Here is a 19,127-nt window from a genome sequence, read left to right on the forward strand (position 1 = left end):
GTATTTATGTTGCGATTGCTAATTTTTTTATTTGTTCTTTTTTAATTACTGAGTATTTACTTGTCTTTAATAATGCTTGAATATATATTAGTTAGGCTAGTTGTTTTTGCTATGGTATTTTTAAACCACAGGCAAAAGTTCCAGGTGTTAGTGTATTTTACCTTATGATTTTTGTTCATGATATTCAGCTACAATTAAATGTTTTGCAATAAGACTTAAAATAAACGTGAATTATATATACGAATTTTTTTTTTACCTTATTGGAATCGAAATTAGGAATTGATAAGAATCAGAATCATCAAACGATACCCAAGCCTGGTGTCAAGTGTCTTTAACAGTGTAAAGTTAGAGACTGGGTTGAGAGACTAAAGCTAGCGGTCTAGCAGACGTTTCTCCAGTAAATTACTAACATGGTGGGAGGTTTGGCTGAACACTGAGTGATAGTTTACAGCTAACATACGGTCACGGTGTTCTGTACACGGGGTGTTAAAGTAGTCTACACGTCAATCCTCTGCATGGATGATTGCTCAGTACTTTGAACAGTGGTCTCATTCGCTAGGGTAGGGTCTTCACGCGGGGGCTTAAAATATCTCCTGCTTTTTTTCACTCGCACAATCACATCCCTGCTGAGACAGTGTAATTGCTACTGGAAACTATAGCGTCTGCACTAACTCATAACTAGTTATAATATGATAATATAATATTATTAAATAGAATACTATAAAATAGATAAGGGCGGAAACTAATGCACGAAAAGTGACATTTTTGCCACCTCATTTTTAAATGTCTGGGGTCAATTTGTGTCACTCATGGTGCCATTTTTGCTCTGTGCCGTTTAATTTCTGACCCTATCAAGTGTTCTTGGTGTACTGTCTGTTATTCATTGTGTGTTCTCACAGGCCTTTCGATTCGAAGAACCCTTTCCTGGCACCGGTCACTGTGAACCGCAAACTCAATAAGGGCGGCGAGAGACATCTGATGCACCTGGAGCTGGACATCACCGGCTCTAAAATCAGGTGCTGTGTGTGATCTTACAGGATGTGTTTCAGCACAAGCTCAGTGTCCTATTCTAAAACAGCAGGAACAGAGCTTAACCTTTGAACATTATAAACCAAAAAACAGTAACATAACCCAGTTACGAGCCAGAGCATGGGCAGAAGAGGAGGATGCACCTGATCAGATGATGAGGAAGTAGCATTGATTGGTGTCTGTGCAGGCAGTCCTGAGCTGATCTATTCATATCTAATATGTAATAAAGAGGAGGAAGTACAAAACGAGTCAGAGCTTGGTCTCAATAAAAGCCGTTTTTTAACTAATTAAAAAGTTTTGAGTTCTGAAACTTAAATTGTTTTCATAGCACAATCACATCTTATGTGTCAAAAGATCAGGCAAATTTTGTTTTCTCAGTTTATCACCCCTTTAATACTACTAATAATTTACTGTCCTGTGTGTGTGTGTGTGTGTGTGTGTGTGTGTGTGTGTGTGTGTGTGTGTGTGTGTGTGTGTGTGTGTGTGTGTGTGTGTGTGTGTGTGTGTGTGTGTGTGTGTGTGTGTGTGTGTGTGTGTGTGTGTGTGTGTGTGTGTGTGTGTGTGTGTGTGTGTGTGTGTCCATTATAATGCATTCATAACAGAGAATAAAGGCATAGTTGTTTAAATTAAATTAATTAATTTTTAATGGACTAAATGGACCTTTGGTGTCTTTTCTTTGAAAAGAAAGTACAGAAAGAGATTTCCCTTTGATAATCAGTGTGTACGAGGGTAACAAGCTGATTCAACAATGTTGAAACAAAGCCTTTTTATTAATGGCAAATTGAGTTTAAATTAGTTTTAAACTGCTTACTGATTGCTCCTTTAAAATGTTTGTGTAGATATGAATCTGGAGATCATGTTGCTGTGTATCCCATCAATGACACAGCCATAGTGAACAGGATTGGGGATATCCTTGGTGTGGACCTTGACACTGTTATCTCCCTCAACAACCTTGATGGTAGGGCATAAAAGTTCAACTGGAACAGTTCATTCATGTCTGTCCAGTTGTCAACATAGCTGAAATATATATGTGTGTGTATTTCTTTTCAGAGGAATCCAATAAGAAGCACCCCTTCCCCTGCCCCACCACGTACCGCTGCGCCCTGACTCACTATCTGGACATCACGAATACTCCACGCACAAACGTGCTTTATGAACTGGCACAATACGCCACTGACCCCAAAGATCAGGAGAACATGCGTAAAATGGCCTCCTCCTCACCCGAGGGCAAAGTAAGCATCGCTGTCACTAGAGCCAAAGTCACACCTTGAGCTAAATCAAATAAAATGGCTTGCAGTTCACCAGACAATTAACATTTCACTCGCTTGCAAGCCATAATATCAATTGCACTCAGTTTTATGTCAGTCATTTAGGAACACTAGTGCAAAGTGCCCGTGCAAAATCAGTTAGTGTGTGTGTTTTTAGTAATTGTTTGTTTGGTGTGTTTGAGTGCTCATTGTTACAATTAAACAGCAATAGTTCAGTGACATTTTTATTTGTGCATGGTAGAAACCAAATACTGATTCTGAAATAATGACATACAATAAATATCGACAATTGAACTACACGATTCAGGGAGCAGCGACACAGTGAACTCCGAGAAAAGGCTACACTTGAGCAAACAGGTTGTGGATAGGCTACTACAAATGATGGCCGTGAATAAAATATAATATTCAGAAGTAAACCGTGTAGCTGACTTAATGTTTAGCTGACAGAGTGTTTATATCAGAATGTTTATTTTTAAACCACAACTCTCTAAGTGCTTCTTTTACCGATATATTTACCGACATCTTTTGCATTTCTAATCCAAACAAACTCAAACTTGGCACTGCACTTACTCGTGCCCGTAGCAAAACACCTGTCAAGTTTGAAATCCATCAGACTAATGGTTCGAGAGATATGCGAATAACAGACACACAGACAGACAAACGTTCCTTTAATTTATAGATAGATAGATATTGTGGTAAAATGACAATAGTAGAGCTGTAGTGTTACCAATAAGAGTTCAGCTGTTGCAAAAGTTGTGCAAGCTTCACAAGCTATGTTTCAATCCACCTATTTTTATGCACATTTTGATATTGCATTAAAACAAAGCTGAATGAAAGCGGCAAATTGCGGATACATTTTAATAATGAATAACTTTTCCCGATAAGAAGAAATGCGCATAAACTACGATGGATTTACCAAATAAATCCCGCTATGCGCAACAAAAAACTCACAAGACTTTTGGTCCCGCTTTATATTAAGTGGCTTTAACTACTATGTACTAACATTGAAATAGTAATTTGATACAATGGACTTATTGTGTACATACATGTTTTTACATTGTATTTATATATTAAAAATACCTGCATGTAATTACATTTGTAATTACACTGTTGACCCTTCCCTTACACCTTGACCCACCGACCCATACCGACCCATATCACCAGTCAAGTCAAGTCACCTTTATTTATGTAGCGCTTTTTAAAATACAGATTGTATCAAAGCAGCTTCACAGTGATAACAGGAAAATAATGCGATGTGCTCGTGTCCTGGCGCAGGTCCACCATCTGATCTGGGCACGGCCCGGATCCGGCTGACTTCAGTAAACCTCGGAATAAACCGAAAGACTAACATTAGCGTAGATGCCATTCTTCTTATACAATGATGTAGCGAGTACATCATGTGTTATAGGAAGTGTCCCCGATACCAGCTGACCTAATTAATGCAGCCTAATAATCATTTGACCCATTTGAATAATAGAAATATATAACCACACCTGTCTCTAACCTTACCCGTGTCACACCTCAATTGCAGCAATGTGTTTTACAATACAACATGAATACAATTAGTACATTGTACTTATTTTTAGATGCAAGTACATAGTACTTAAAGCCACTTAATATAAAGTGGGACCAGACTTTTTGTTGAGGACGTGATTGAATAACTCAGGGGGGCATATATATGTAAGGAATAATTGACGACAGCCCGTTGAATTATTAGAAAAATAATGCACACCCGAGGTGGTAATGCGGTCACGACGCGAAGCGGAGTGGCCGTTACACCTCGTTGTGCATTATTTTTACTACAGTTAATAGCCGCTTATACTACAGTTACCACACATCGAAACATTGTTCAAATGATGTATTTCAAGACGTTTGTAAAGTTTTTGTCATTAAAACGCTCTTGTATGTAGGACTAATTTATTGCGCATCTAATCCCACGCCTCCGTTGCTAATTCCAAAACGTCATTTTAGAGTTAGTAACGGAGGTTTGAGCCACTGATAGCAGACTAATGCTGGACATACTTAACGACTGGCTGAAACATTCTGTTTCCATCGACTGCAGCAGATTTTAAACACAGACTGAACGCGCTAAACACACGTTTGGGCATGATCAATCTTAACAAAGTATCAAATTACATTCATAACCGGCCTTACAATAAGTGTGTCCCCGGCTTTATGCAGTTATTAATGCAGTTATTAGAGAGAGAGAGAGAGAGAGAGAGAGAGAGAGAGAGAGAGCGAGGCATGTGCTTCAATGTTATTATTTATTTATTAATTAATTCAATTCATTTTAATTAGTTCGTTCATGTTTTTTTCCTAATATTGACAGTAGTAAATGAAACACAAAGTCCTATTAACAAGTAGGCCATAGGGCTATCAATAATTATTTATTTGTTATAGCCTATTATCTGCAATAATTACGAAAACCCGTGCAGCAGGACTATCAATTTATTTATATAGGCCTATTCAGTTTAATTTTCTATTGACTATATAGGGCTGCATGTTTCCATTGATTGTGAAGTTAGACATCGAAAATTGCAGATCAAGCGCATGGGCTGCATGTATTTTCTTGTTATGAATTGTATCCTATTTTACGTTATTACAGTTAACTACGCGCAGTGATATGGAACTGTAATGTGGGCAAGACCTGCCTGGAACAGGTCTTTTGTTAGCCATGCGTTTCCCTGAAAATAATTGCACACCTTAGAACGTTCTCAACCAATCAGAATCAAGCATTCAACAGCCCTGTAGTATAAATATAATTAATGTTGAATAGTTAACATGATTAGCAGATAGGCTGTTGATTCATTAAGTGATCGATTGTTGTCTTACCTAATCAGTTTTTTCAGCGTACCGCAGACTTGTTGGAGGCAAATGCAGGGTGGGCTAGATTGTAATTATGTTGTTGTGCAATAGCTAACAGTATTTGTGACATTGTCGTTGTCATATTGCAGGCATTGTACCAGAGCTGGGTGCTGGACTCAAGTAGGAATATTTTGGCTATTCTTGAGGATTTGCCATCGTTGCGCCCCCCTGTTGACCACCTCTGTGAGCTTCTGCCGCGACTGCAGGCCCGCTACTACTCCATTTCATCATCTTCCAAGGTCAGATATTTCTACTTCACGTTAAAGATGGAATGTGTGACTTTTTGTATCTGTGTTTGCATTAATATTTCTACAAATGGTAATATTTAACTCATGGGTTACATTTCACTTGTTGAGCTTCTTTGGTGATGTAATGAAAACACTTAATTAAAAAAAAATGCTCTATATAAATCACTTTGCTCTTACTCGCAGATTAATCTGATGGTTTGAGGCATTCTGGTATAAATTTCATTAAAAACTGGAACAAATTAGTTTTTTAAAACTTTTTACTGGTGAGTATATGAAAGGGGACCTATTATGCCCTTGGTGTTTTTTGGGCTGTTCTTGAATAGGATCTCCTGCTTGAATGTTCATACACATTATGCTTCTCATATTCTCCATTGTTGCAGCTCGTCTCTTCCCAGTCTGTCAGTAACGCTCTGTTTAGTTCCTGTTTCTATGAAGCCCCTCCTTCTGAAAAGTACACTGGGCTCTGATTGGTCGGATGGACCGGTGTGTTGTGATTGGTCGAGCGCTTCAAGTGTGTTTGGGAAATGTCCCGCGCCTTACCATAACCGCCAGTTTCAACACACTACTAAAAACCTCAACCAGGCCCCGCCCCTTTATTCTGCGTCAAAATTAATATCAAAATTACTACTTTTAAACATTAAATCGAGCTGTTTACATTTTCTTAAATAAAAGTGAGTAGTGCTCGCTTGTGTAAAATCCACCCCCACAATACTCGGGTTGGTTGCCAAAACTTAATGGTAATATTTGGGTTAATGTTATATCGTAACCCAAGAGAAGACAGCAGAAAGATTAGGGAACTCCCCATTTTTTAAAAAAAATTTTTACAGATAGGAAAACAGGAAACTGACGCTTATTCCTACCAATAGCAGCTTTGTCGTCATAGTCTGCTTATAACATATTATATATATATACAATTCTAAACAATCACTTCACAAATGATATTAAAATTTTATTCTGAGTGAATAAATAACAATATTTGGATAGTTTTTGATAATGTTGTTCTTGAGGTTCAAGTAAATAATCATACATTTGCAAAACATGATTATTTTCCACCCTCACTCTGTCAGAAACGCTGGTGAAAGAGTTTATTAACAGAAACACTTTGACATTGCATCTCGTCACGTCACTGCTCTTGTCACGTCAATGCTCACTCGGGCTACAGAACCGATACCGTAACATAAGCCCTGTTTACACTGGGTAACGATTAATCGCAATTTCCATGTAATCGCTCTTTAAACCGATTTGGCTTATGGCGATTTTGAAATTGCAAAGGCTGCGATTGTTTTTTATGCACAGCTTGTCATTGATGTACGGCTCTTAAATGCTGCTCCACCTGAAAGCACTGTGAGTTTGAGTCACTCATAGTGTGCATTTGAAAAAGCAACACACGTCAAACATCTTTTCAAACATGAGAAGCATTTATGAACCTCCTGTCCAACAAAAGACAACATTTAATAACATGCTTTACTTCAAACTCACTTCATAATGACAGTTGAGCATCCTTCTGTGAGATCATGTGGTTTCTTACACAGAATAAGGCAGTCGTGTGTTTATAAGTCATGTTTAATCAACAATCAAAGCGTTTAAATCTTATGTTTATTCAGCTACACAGCGATGATGCCGATGGGGATTTCCTAGAATGATGTGTGTTATTGAACTTCTGCAGCGGGGCGTATTTGGCGTGTCTGCGTGTGAGACGCCTTCTGGTGTTCAGATGAAGTAGCATTTGCTACCGATCAGCCGCACTGCACTGACAAGCTGCGCATTAACATTATGAGAAGCGCTAGTCAGACGGGATTTAATCTGTCGTCTGAAGACCCAAGTTTGGTTTTAAAATGAAAAATGTACCAAGCACAACGTTCTCTCTCGCTTCCTGGTTTCTAACACTGGTCTTGTGGCTGTCAGAGGAGAAACTAAAGCTGATGATCTCTGTGTGTTTTTCCGTCATCTCCGTGCGTGTTCATATGTGAATTGCATGAGTGTTTTTCATCCATTAAATCGAAAGGTTTGAAAAAAGCCCATACATTTACCCGCCCACAGAACCTCCCCTTGAAGAAATCAGGACAGAAGTGTTTGAAGCTGGAAAAAGAGGCGGATTAAAAGACCAGGTGTAAACAGGAATGTGTTTCCCTCTTCCACTTGTGATCCGATCCACCAAAACGTATCTTAATACCAGGTGTTTTTTTTTTTTATACCAAAACACTGAAACCGAAATGAAAGTTTTCATTTAGCTGAAAACTAGCCGAAACCAAAGATACTATTTATTTAATAATCAATTAATTGATCAAACTTATTTAATGATCAACAAACATTTAAATTGCACATAAGGCAGTTTTTATGCTAATAAAAAAAAACAGACACATTTTCATGACAGATTCAAAGATACATTAAATAATAAAGGCATCAGCTTAACCCTTGTGCATCCTTATGGACATTTTTTTTTTTTTAGTTTTTTTTTTTATTACTTTGCCTGTGTTAATGCTTACTGCATAAAATTTGGCACAGGTGTGTATTTTTATTGGAATTTTATTATTTCAACAAAAATCTATTTTGCACTGGTACAGAAAACTTCCCTCTCAGCACCTTTTGGACAAAAAAGTCCCCATTGAAACCCATTAAAACTGCAATTTTGAATCCCAGGGCCATTTAACTATAAAATTATGCAATCTTTGTTAAGAGGCTTTCATTCTGTTGGCAAGGCTTCAAAATTTAAATTGTTACTATTTTTTACCAGATGGTGCCATTTTCTGCCTATAAAGCAAATACTCGCTTTATTCCTGTTTTCTCCATATTATAGAGCCAATTGGATAAATTGTGCAATGTGTGGGTGTGTTGGTATGAATGAGTGTGGTTTGTATGTGGCACTCAAAACACTGAGCATGTGTAGCAGCACACAGACCGCTCTTTCACTCCGCACGCAGTGCCTAACTCAATACATATCTTTAATAGAAATATTATAAATACTAAAAGTCACATCCATTTGTGGTTTAATAAATGAACAAGGCCACTTTGCTTTTATTCGACTAATTAGACGCTTTACCATTAAAGTGCCCCCATTATGCTTTTTCCGGGTGTTATCTTTGAAGGAAATCTCAGAAGTGAAGACTAGGATACTTGTGCTGCAGTCATCAAGTCCAACTAGGGATCTGTACATTGTAGTTTTATATACATTTAAGGGCCAGTGCATAGAGATAGAGACAAAGCACCTGGGTGACGACCTTAAACAAAGCATGCAAATGAAGTATCCAGATATGGGACCCCGTCTCCAGTATGTAGAACTATTCAAAGAATGGGAAAGGGGCACTAAGACCGATTAATGACAAAAGGTGAGAGTCTCATAATCCGGCTCATTTAACTTACAATAAAGAGAACAGGAACTGGCAGAAACATTACTTAACAGAATCATTCATCTGATATCATCATCTTTACCTTAAATGCTAAACACAGTGTACCTCAGTTTTTCATGTGATGTTATATCAGGATCAGCAGATCTTAAACAGTTTCTTAAATTTGCAATCCCACACCTTTCATGTAGTGTATAACATAGCCATTTGTCAATGTAACATAACTGTGAAGTTTCAAAGATCAAATTGCACGACAAATAAAGTTATTTTCTCCTAAAAGAAAGATTCTGAACTGCCTGAAATGAGTCGTCAGTAATTCCAGTCTCACTTCCTGTTACAAACCTACTTAAAAATGTAACTAATGGTGTTCATTGGCTGCCCATGAACAATGTCTACTTTGAGCATCAAACACTGTAGGTGTAGCTGAGGCCTGGTTTGGTTTGGTTTGTGTTGTCGACATGTCGAGATATGGTAATGGGCATTTTGTTCTTGACAAGTCCTGTAAGCGTTAGACCAATCACAACAGACTGAGCCATCTGACCAATCAGAGCACAGTAACGCTCTGAAAAGAGGGGTTTAGAGAGACTGAATCTTTTTCAGACTCTTTGAGAAAATGAGTTCTTGTGCAGTGTATATTATGAGAGAAATGTAGTGTTTTTTGACCTTGGAATTATGTAAACCTCCAAAACAAAACCAGAAACCTTTAAAATACCATAATAGGGTCACTTTAAAATGAAATAATTGACTTTGTATGTTGTGTGTGTTTAAATGTGTCCTGCATGTGACAGGTTCACCCCAACAGCATCCACATCTGTGCTGTTGTGGTGGAGTATGAGACTAAGACTGGCCGTGTCAATAAAGGAGTGGCCACTAACTGGCTGAAGAACAAGATGCCCACCGACAACGGGCACAAGGCTACAGTGCCCATGTACATCCGCAAATCCCAGTTCCGCCTGCCCTTCAAGTCCACAAACCCAGTTATAATGATCGGACCTGGTACTGGTATCGCACCCTTCATTGGCTTCATTCAGGAGCGAGGCTGGCTCAAAGAGCAAGGTAGGAGTCATGGACTTCTGCTGTTATGTGCTTATTACAATCAGAAGAGGCAAGGGAGGCTGAGACATGTATTCAAAATCAACGCAACGACTCAAGTAATCGCATTAACTTTTGTTCTAATTGATTTACTTACTATGTGCGTAAATCAGATGCATGATATAAAGTATATTGCTTCTGTTTTCCATATTTTTCTTTCATACACAGTAGCCCAGGTGAGTTTTAAACACTGCACGATTGTTAGCTACTAAAGTCACTGAGTTAAAGGAATAGTTCCCTTAAAAATTAAAATTCTGTCATCATTTACATTTTCAGGTTTGAAACAACTTGAGGGAGAGTAAATGATGACCGAATTTTCATTTTTAGGTGAACTATTCCTTTAAGAGCAGTGAGTGATTTATTTTCTCATCTTGTTTGGTTATCTGATTAACATCTATGACACAGACGGCAGCTGTTGTACGAGTTTACCTAGTGCTCAGATCTAATGCTATTACAGGTTTATAATTGCATCACTTTCACAGTAATTTCACATCAGGACTTCTCTTGTATCTTGTAACTTCACTCTCAGAAATGTTTCGTTTTTTTGGTCAAGCTTTTGCATTTGTTCTTAAAATTACTCATTTAAGTTTGTCCCAAACGTTGATATAAAAACACAATACATTTTTACTCTACAAAAAGCTACAGTACAGTCTAGGTGTGATATGAAGAGTTCACAGGTTCCTCGGTCACGTCCTGATCTTAGAGAGTAGCACTAAAATAACAATAATAATATTAAAAAGCATTACCTGTTGAATATTGCAGTATATCATTGTAATGATTCACATTTACCAGTTACATTTACAATGCCCGTAATAGAATTGCATTGGTAGCCATGACAGATTCATACAAACTTGTTTAACAAATATATTTATTTACATATATTAAGAGCATAAATATAACCATTTGTTTTGTAGGGACATGGTATCTTTTTTATGTACTTTTTATAGTAAAAACTTCCTAAAAAAGTAACTAGTTGTGTTACATTTTTTATACATTTTTTTTTTTTGGAAAGTAATGTGATGTTTATCTATTTGTCAGCAGCAAAGAAATTGGTTAATAAAGTGAGATTATATACATAAAGTATATTTGTGTAATTTAACATTTGAGTATTTAACATATTTAATTTCCAGGTTTGCATAATATTCTGAGTTTGAATATCAGTGTTTTTATTAATTTTAAGGAATCCTGAATCTGTTTTTGTGCAAGTGAGATGAGTTCACATTTAGTGTAGAACTACAATAATCATCATGTTTACAAAGCGCACACAACATCTCTGCACTTACTCCTGCTTTCTCTCAGCATGGGGACAGGACAGCTGGCAGTCAATACATTTGAACATTTTTAAAGTAATATGTTACATTAATAGTTGCTTGAAAAAGTAATCAGATTGTGTATCTGGCCCTACTTGTATTGTGTTACTCCAACACTGATTGGGACTATTAGGTCCCGCTACACTACACTAGTATCAAAAGCAATGGGACGTTATGTGCAAATCCCTACTTTTGTAACCCTCATGCAATCAATATCTTGATTTCCCACTTGTAGGTAAGGAAGTTGGAGAGACAGAGTTGTACTTTGGCTGTCGTCACAAGAACGAGGACTTTCTGTACCAAGAGGACCTCGAGGAGTTTGAGAAGACTGGCGTTCTGACGGCACTCAATGTAGCTTTTTCCAGAGACCAGGCACAGAAGGTACAGTAACACACACACACACACACATACACCTCTGCAGTTATTTTGACCCACTCTCAAATATGTCTCCCTAATAAACTTTGGTAACATTATTTTTGTAATTGAGAGCCAAAATAGAAAAAATAATCTGCACTTCCTCTCTAAACTCATTTTATATTTAATCAAAAACTGTAAAAGTCATGGCATTAATACATTTATGAATGAATCACAGGAAAAGAGAGAGCTGTTCTGTTTTTATAAATTGTTTAACCATTCTCTGCATTACTTACTTTATTTGTATTTTCACCCAGGTGTATGTGCAACATCTCCTGAAGAACAACAAGGAGACTATTTGGAAACTAATCCACACAGACAATGCCCACATCTACATCTGTGGGTGCGTACATTTCAGAACTAGTCCCAAAAATCAAAAACATGTTGAGACATCCATGAGACATAGGCATCCCTGAAACTGTTGTAATAACCATTGCCCATGATTTTGCTACTGCAGAGACGCCCGCAACATGGCTCGGGACGTGCAGAACGCCTTCTACGAGATCGCAGAGGAGCTGGGAGGAATGAGCCGCGCTCAAGCTGTAGATTACATCAAGAAACTGATGACTAAAGGACGCTATTCACAGGACGTCTGGAGTTAAAGGACCATTCCTGTTCTCTACATTCCTGATGTTCTGATGATTTTATAAGGAAGAGTTTATATGTGTTTGCTATTGTCATTCTGACATGTTTGTCTAAGAAAAGAAAACACTGACACACATTCCCTCATTCTAAAGTGAATGATGTAAACAAAAAAAATTTATAAAAAAAATGTTAAAGATGTGTAGAATAACGATTTTAACATAGTAATCAAACACAAGTTATGCATGGAACTTTGTAATCAAACACGTGGTATGGGTTTTAAGCATGAAGAAACTTTAACTCACTAAAAAACGGTTCTTCGTGGAGTGAGATCTTGACTATATTTGATGATTTTCTTGGTAATTTCTGAAATATTTTGGAAACCTTCAGAGGTCATAAACAGTGCAAACATGCAGTTGTACTGTGAAGGTGGATCACCTTTTTTTTCTCTCTTTTTGTAGTTCTGTAAAGCAATTTCAATGTCTTTATTTCTTGTCCCACCTTTTTTAAAATTATGTCTGAATATGAATGTAACCATTTCAAACTGGATGACCCTCACAGATTCAGACTACACTAGACGTAACAGAACTCATTGTATCTATAAGAGAGTGTGTGTGAATGCTGAGACACAGACAAGGGAACAAATACTGGTCTGAGGAACCGATTTGTCAAGCTCTTGTGCCTTATTTACTGTGTAGTTTGCATTTTTTCATTAGTGGGACTTGAAGACCAGCATTGCTGCAGAAAACTTTACTATTTTGGGAGGTGATATAATTCTATAAGTTGAAGTAGTAATTGTTTTTTGGGCAGGACCTCATCAAGTTTTATATGCAAGTATTGTTTCCAGTACATTACAACTTTTTTAGGCTTATCTTTGTAATTATTAAATTTCAATTTAACATCACCTTTGTCCTTAACCCATTTTTGTTCACTTTCACCTGTCTGATTTAAACCTCTACATGTAAGGACAGTTTAGTTGTCTATAATCTTAGAGGTAGTTTGCCTATTACAAAGGTGAAAAGTTTGAACACACCTACTTATTCATTATAATTTTCCACATTTAAGAGTATTATTAAAAGTCGTCAACACTAACATCTGTGGAAGTTGGAAGTGGAGTGAAGAAAAATGTTCGTCTTCGCTAATTTTATTTGTTTGGTACAATTGTTGAGTTTCGCATGATGAAAGTTGTGTGACAAAGTCAATTGAATTTTGTTTAGGTCAATTTGTAAAGAAAGACTACACGCCGCACATATATTCAAACGCGCATACCTATAGACTGAACTCCTAATACGCATGTGCAAGCCGTCAGCGTTTTCACAGGTTTGCGTTTTTAAAGCTTGCGCAGAGAAAAAAAATATATATATTATATATATATAATTTTTCTTCAACGCTTGCACCTTGGAATATATATATATATATATATATATATATATATATATATATATATATATATATAATTTTTCTTCAACGCTTGCACCTTGGAAACTATTTCAAGGTTTGTGTTCTCGAGCCACCAGGCACTGTTCTTTAAATTGTTCAGTTTTTAGCGGTGTAAGTTAATAACTAAGGATCTTTTGCGGCGGAACTTTTTAGTGAATCAATCACTTTAGCTGGGGCCCGTTCTTCGTACGTCGCTAACTCAGTTAGCAGGATTTGATTGTTGGCGATTTGGCATGATCTTGGATTGTTTGGTTCTTCGACGCTCATCCTGGGGGCTGTTCCATAAACCAAGATTAGAGTATAAGCCAGGCTTATTTCGGTTAGTCAGGCTTATTTTTGGTAGATTCGGTTTCATAAATCAAACTTAAAAAAGTTCAAACTCAGTTACCCCGGCAACTTATGCTGGCAAATTAACCTGGTCCGGGGCAGGCTAACTGTCAGGCTAAGTCTGAGTTCAGGCTTAACGAGTATACCATTTATACTCACCTGATGGTATTTCGATGTCATTTTATTTTACTTAACCACTATTAATAAAAAAAAATTTAAATAAATAAAGACGGAAATTTACTTTACTAATAAATGTAAGAAATTATAAGGTATAAATACACTAAGAAATGTTCAAAACTTGTGCGTTTAATTGGTGAGTTTGGTTAATGAGTTTGGTAATTAATTAATTAAAAGTATATAAATAGGGAGCTGAACTCGTTTCCAAACTTAACCATGGTGTGTCCTTTCATAGATGAGGTGGTGGATGAGGGAGCTATAGTCTTGCGGAGGGCATTTCAAAGAGAGAGAACTTTCAGAGACAGGTCAGACCCATTGGCTTTTAATGACAGCTACCTGTATGAGCGATATAGGTTCTCAAGAGATGGGATTGCATATATTTGTAGATTACTAAGCCCATACATTGCAAATAATACACGCCACAACAGAGCGCTCACAGTCCCACAGATGGTGTGCATTGCACTTCGCTTTTTTGCCAGTGGAACATTTTTGTACACATGTTGGAGATGCAGAGAATATCAGCAAAGCATCAGTTTGCCGCTCTGTACTAACTGTGTACCTTTCTTTAAAAAGACTACTCAATGTGTTCATCACATTCCCTGGCCACAAAGCTATTCGTACCATTAAACATGCCTTTCATGGAATAGCTTGTAAGTTCAAATATCTATAAAACATGGAAATATTTCTTGACTGTTGATTTTACATGGGACATATTTAAAACAAACAAATAATTTTCCTAGGTTTCCCAAATGTTATCGGTGCATTGGACTGCACCCATGTGCGTATTAAGTGTCCGTCTGGTCCACATGAAGCGGACTTTGTGAATAGGAAATCAGTGCACAGCATCAATGTACAGGTACGGTCCCACTGAGTTGATATTGAAGGCTATGCTCTAGCACTGAGTGTTCTGTACTAAGCTGGGCACCAGTGTTTAGTTCATTGCAATTAAAATGTAGTGACCTACAGGTTTAATTTATTTTAGATGATTAGTGATGCAGATTGCATCATCACAAATGTAGAGGCCAAATGGCCAGGCTCTGTGCATGAATCTTTAGAGCCTCATCTCTCTACCAGCAACTAGCAAGAGGTATGCTAGTAATCACTTAATCGCAAAAAGTCTTAAAAAAAAGACGAAAAAAACTACATTATATATCTATATTTATTCATTCATTCTGTCTATGCAGGAGAATTCTCAGGAGTTTTGCTGGGAGACAAGGGATACCCATGCCTGCCTTACCTCTTGACTCCCTATCAGGAGCCCCAGACAGAGGCACAGCACCGCTACAACATTGCCCATGCACGCACAAGAGGTCGTATTGAGATGGCATTTGGGCTGATAAAGTCAAGGTTTCAGTGCCTCAAGCATCTCAGAGTGACTCCACCTAGGGCATGTGGCATTGTAGTTGCTTGTGTAGTGCTCCATAACATTGCTTGTCTGAGGAGAGAGAGGCAACCAAGGATTTTTGAAGAGGAAGACTGGGGCAATGAAGCAGTATTGGAAGAAAACTAAACAGGCAGACTTAAAAGAGACACGTATGCAAATAATTATTTTGCTTAATATGGTCTAAACCATGTGTAGCCTTTAAAATGTACCACTGGCCCCTCAACTTTCTCCTTAGTTGAACAAACACACAGAAGTCAAAGTATTTAATGTGATTTGTCTTTATTCAGAGTGAATCTGCCTGTTAGGGGTGAAAACACACAAATAAATGTTGTAGGAAGTGATCAAAAAGGTAATGTTTTTTTGGTTTTTTTCCTTTTTTTTAAAATGGTAGTTCTACTTGCATTTTTCTGTAGCTGTTGAATTTCCAGCTCCAACTTCCTCATCTTCAGTTTTAATACTGGATGTCGATATCAATCGCTTCCGTTTGTTTAAGGAGGTAGCGTTTATACACTCCTTTTATGTTTTCTGTAGCAACATAGATTTAAGTTATTTCATTGAATACTCTTGTCACATTGTTTTCATTTCTTAATACTCACTTTGTCACATGTGGTCCCAGACTGAGAGGGCTCTAGAACAGTGTCAGCATCCTGAAATCAGATTATGATCATTTTATCACACAAGTAGCAACACTTTTTAATATTCAATACAGTATAGCATGTAACCTGTGAGTACCTCAGGCCTCCTTGAACATACAGACACAGTCTCCTTATCCTCCTCAACTGATGGGCCTTCTCCCTGTGACCACTGATTAAACTCAGTTAAACTCATTAGCTTACATGACTGATTTAAAAGGTCTCATACTCACAGGCAACATGATGTCTGGTGGATCCATAAAGCCCCCCCCCCCCCCCCCCCCCCCCTCCCCTCCCCTCTATTCCCTCAAGGACGGGCCTCCCTTTATTAATTCCCAAAGCCAGCTCCTCTGCAGGAGTGAAGCTGGCTGGTGGTGGCCCTCCCCCAGTGCCTGCAACCTCAGTCGTCTTTTTGGTCGCTGCAATTAAAAAAAATAACAAAAACCTGAATAGTTGTAACATCAAGCTGGCATTGATTACATATGTACATACCATTAGATTTAACATTCTGAACTATATTTTTATATTTTATTTTCATCTGCTGCCAGGTTCTTTTTCCTTCACTTCAGTTGCTGCTGCGTGAAAGCAATTAACGTTACTGTTATTCACACAAACTTTGCAATGTATTGTGACACACATTCAATGTTGATAAAGTATTTTAAATAGTTTACACCGCTACTTTACGCATTGAGACGATCATCAATTTCCTGCCAACCTTTCTCTCTTGGTTTATTTATTGCCGCTGTATTGCCTTTTTTGGTGATGACATCTTTAAATTCTTCATATGTTTCCAATAGCAAACGCTGTTCCGTTGCTGTGAACATTGCTGTTCTATCTTTTCCTATTGTTGCCATGGTAGCCCACAGTAAATCGATTGACCCATGCTCGACTTTTCAGGACTTTTAAACAATGGGGTGCACTCGCAATTATCTAGACTATTTAAACCTGACTCAAATTAGTAAGATCACATGATCCTCAACTTACTGTTATGGAACCAATTTAAGCGCGGATGTTTAGCTCGGCTCATTCAAGTCAGGTTTTGGACTTTAATCCCCGCTTTTTCTAAGCGGCTTTTATGAAACAGCCCTTAATTTACATCATTAATTTGTTGGAAACGCATAAATGTTCGACTCGGGCTTTAATAACAGTGCAGGCAAGTTACTATTGCGATTCTTAATATTCCAGTTTAGTAATATTATATCAAATTTTAAAAAGGCAGTTGACCGACTAAAATCTCTTAGATGGTGTGTGATATACACTTATGCTTATCCTAACAGAACTGAATTTTTTTTCCATTATACAGGTGATTACAAAAGGATCCTGCTTGGAGACGTGTTTTATGACCCCATTATTCCCAGACCAGTTACAATGCCTCTCTAGCCAGGACAAGGGCACACAATGAAGTGAACTTAGCCAACTAAAGTGTCTGAAAAGTCTGATGGCTGCACCTGACAGGGCCTGTGACATTGCATGTCCCATATTACACAACATTGCACCATCAGAAAAAATATAAAACATGTAATTAATGTTTAATAAAAGACAATACAAATATGCTTAGTTCTTTGAGTTTTATTTTAAATGTTCTTTGTAAAGAAAAGTGGTAGTCATCGTTTGCCTGCAATAAGAGATATTATGCAAAGTCAGCAATAGTACTCTGTGTGAAATAATATATCACTTACTCTGAAGTTCCTATGAAGCAACTCTATCTCTGTGCTAGTTTTTTTTTTTTTCTTTAAGTTGTCAAGTATTTTCAAAATACTCTATTTTCTAGGGGTAGGGGTAAACCTCTCAACACATGGCTTATGCACTAAACATTAAAAGGAAAAGTCAACACTGCCCACCTCTGCATCACTGCTTTGTGCAGACTCTTCTGTAGATGTGGACTCCTGCAACTCATATTAGAAATAATAGGTACTCAAGTGTAAATTTAGTAAAGTTATTTATGCACTTAAAGATACCTGAGAGGGTTTCTTCACTGCCCTGAGGGCATTACAAAGTGTTGTACTTTCTTCCCTTTTGATGTAACGTTAGAAAAAGTCTTCCTGCACATGCTTCAGCCAGCACTTGCTTGGGAACAGGTAAAAGTGTTGGTGTATTGTTTAAAACTGCACAAAAGAGGAAAACACATTACAATGAAGTACACTGGGATAACAGAGATTCTAATTATTGGACAAAAAACTTCCACACGTAATAACCTAGAATACCGTCTAACACTTGATGGCTGCTCTGTTAAGTCTTCGTCGTCAGTTAGGAACCTGGGTGTGCTCTTTGATACCAATCTTTCATTTGAAAGTCACGTGTCTAGTGTCTGTAAAACCACATTTTTCCATCTTAAAAATATATCTAAATTACGTCATATGCTCTCAGTGACAAATGAGGAACAACTAGTTCATGCGTTCATGACATCAAGGCTAGATTATTGTAATGCTCTACTGGGTGGTTGCCCTGCACGCTTAATAAACAAACTACAGCTGGTCCAAAACACAGCCGCTAGAGTTCTTACCAGAACCAGGAAGTGTGACCATATTAGCCCGGTTCTGTCAACACTGCATTGGCTCCCTATTAAACATCGTATAAATTGTAAATTATTGCTGATTACTTGCAAAGCACTAAATGGTTTAGCTCCCCAGTACTTGAGCGAGCTCTTAACGCATTATAGTGCTTCACGTCTATTGCGATCTCAAAACTCCGGCCAGTTGATAATACCTAGAATATATAAATCGACTGCTGGCGGTAGATCCTTTTCCTATTTAGCACCAAAACTTTGGAACAATCTTCCTAACATTGTCCGGGAAGCAGACACAGTCTGTCAGTTCAAAGCTAGACTAAAAACACATCTCTTTGACCTAGCATGCACATAAAACTCTATAGACTTCTATAATTCAATATTAGGCTGCTTAGATTAGGTCAGCCGGAAATGGGAACACTTCCCTCAAATCCTGATGTACTCGTTACATCATAAGAAGAATGGCATCTACGCTAATTTTAGTGTCTTTGTTTATCCCGAGGTTCCCT

The 19,127-nt window shown here is 37.6% G+C and overlaps 2 protein-coding genes across 2 annotated transcripts in view; one reads left to right on the forward strand and one right to left on the reverse strand.

Annotated features, from left to right (window-relative positions):
- porb (P450 (cytochrome) oxidoreductase b) overlaps window positions 1-13,056 on the forward strand; it is a 42,528-nt gene extending 29,472 nt beyond the window's left edge. The window contains exons 9-16 of the mRNA XM_077207564.1: window positions 900-1,016; window positions 1,869-1,987; window positions 2,080-2,261; window positions 5,252-5,401; window positions 9,543-9,810; window positions 11,392-11,537; window positions 11,828-11,913; window positions 12,028-13,056. Of these exons, the coding sequence (XP_077063679.1) occupies window positions 900-1,016; window positions 1,869-1,987; window positions 2,080-2,261; window positions 5,252-5,401; window positions 9,543-9,810; window positions 11,392-11,537; window positions 11,828-11,913; window positions 12,028-12,172 (1,213 nt within the window). The 3' untranslated portion in view covers window positions 12,173-13,056. The remainder of the gene's footprint in view (window positions 1-899; window positions 1,017-1,868; window positions 1,988-2,079; window positions 2,262-5,251; window positions 5,402-9,542; window positions 9,811-11,391; window positions 11,538-11,827; window positions 11,914-12,027) is intronic.
- LOC143715794 (uncharacterized) overlaps window positions 1-19,127 on the reverse strand; it is a 168,433-nt gene that overhangs the window by 80,398 nt on the left and 68,908 nt on the right. The window lies entirely within an intron of this gene.

This window comes from Siphateles boraxobius, unplaced genomic scaffold (assembly GCF_051911475.1).
Source record: "Siphateles boraxobius isolate OS27281-9 unplaced genomic scaffold, OSU_SipBor_1 6, whole genome shotgun sequence".
NCBI lineage: Eukaryota > Metazoa > Chordata > Actinopteri > Cypriniformes > Leuciscidae > Siphateles > Siphateles boraxobius.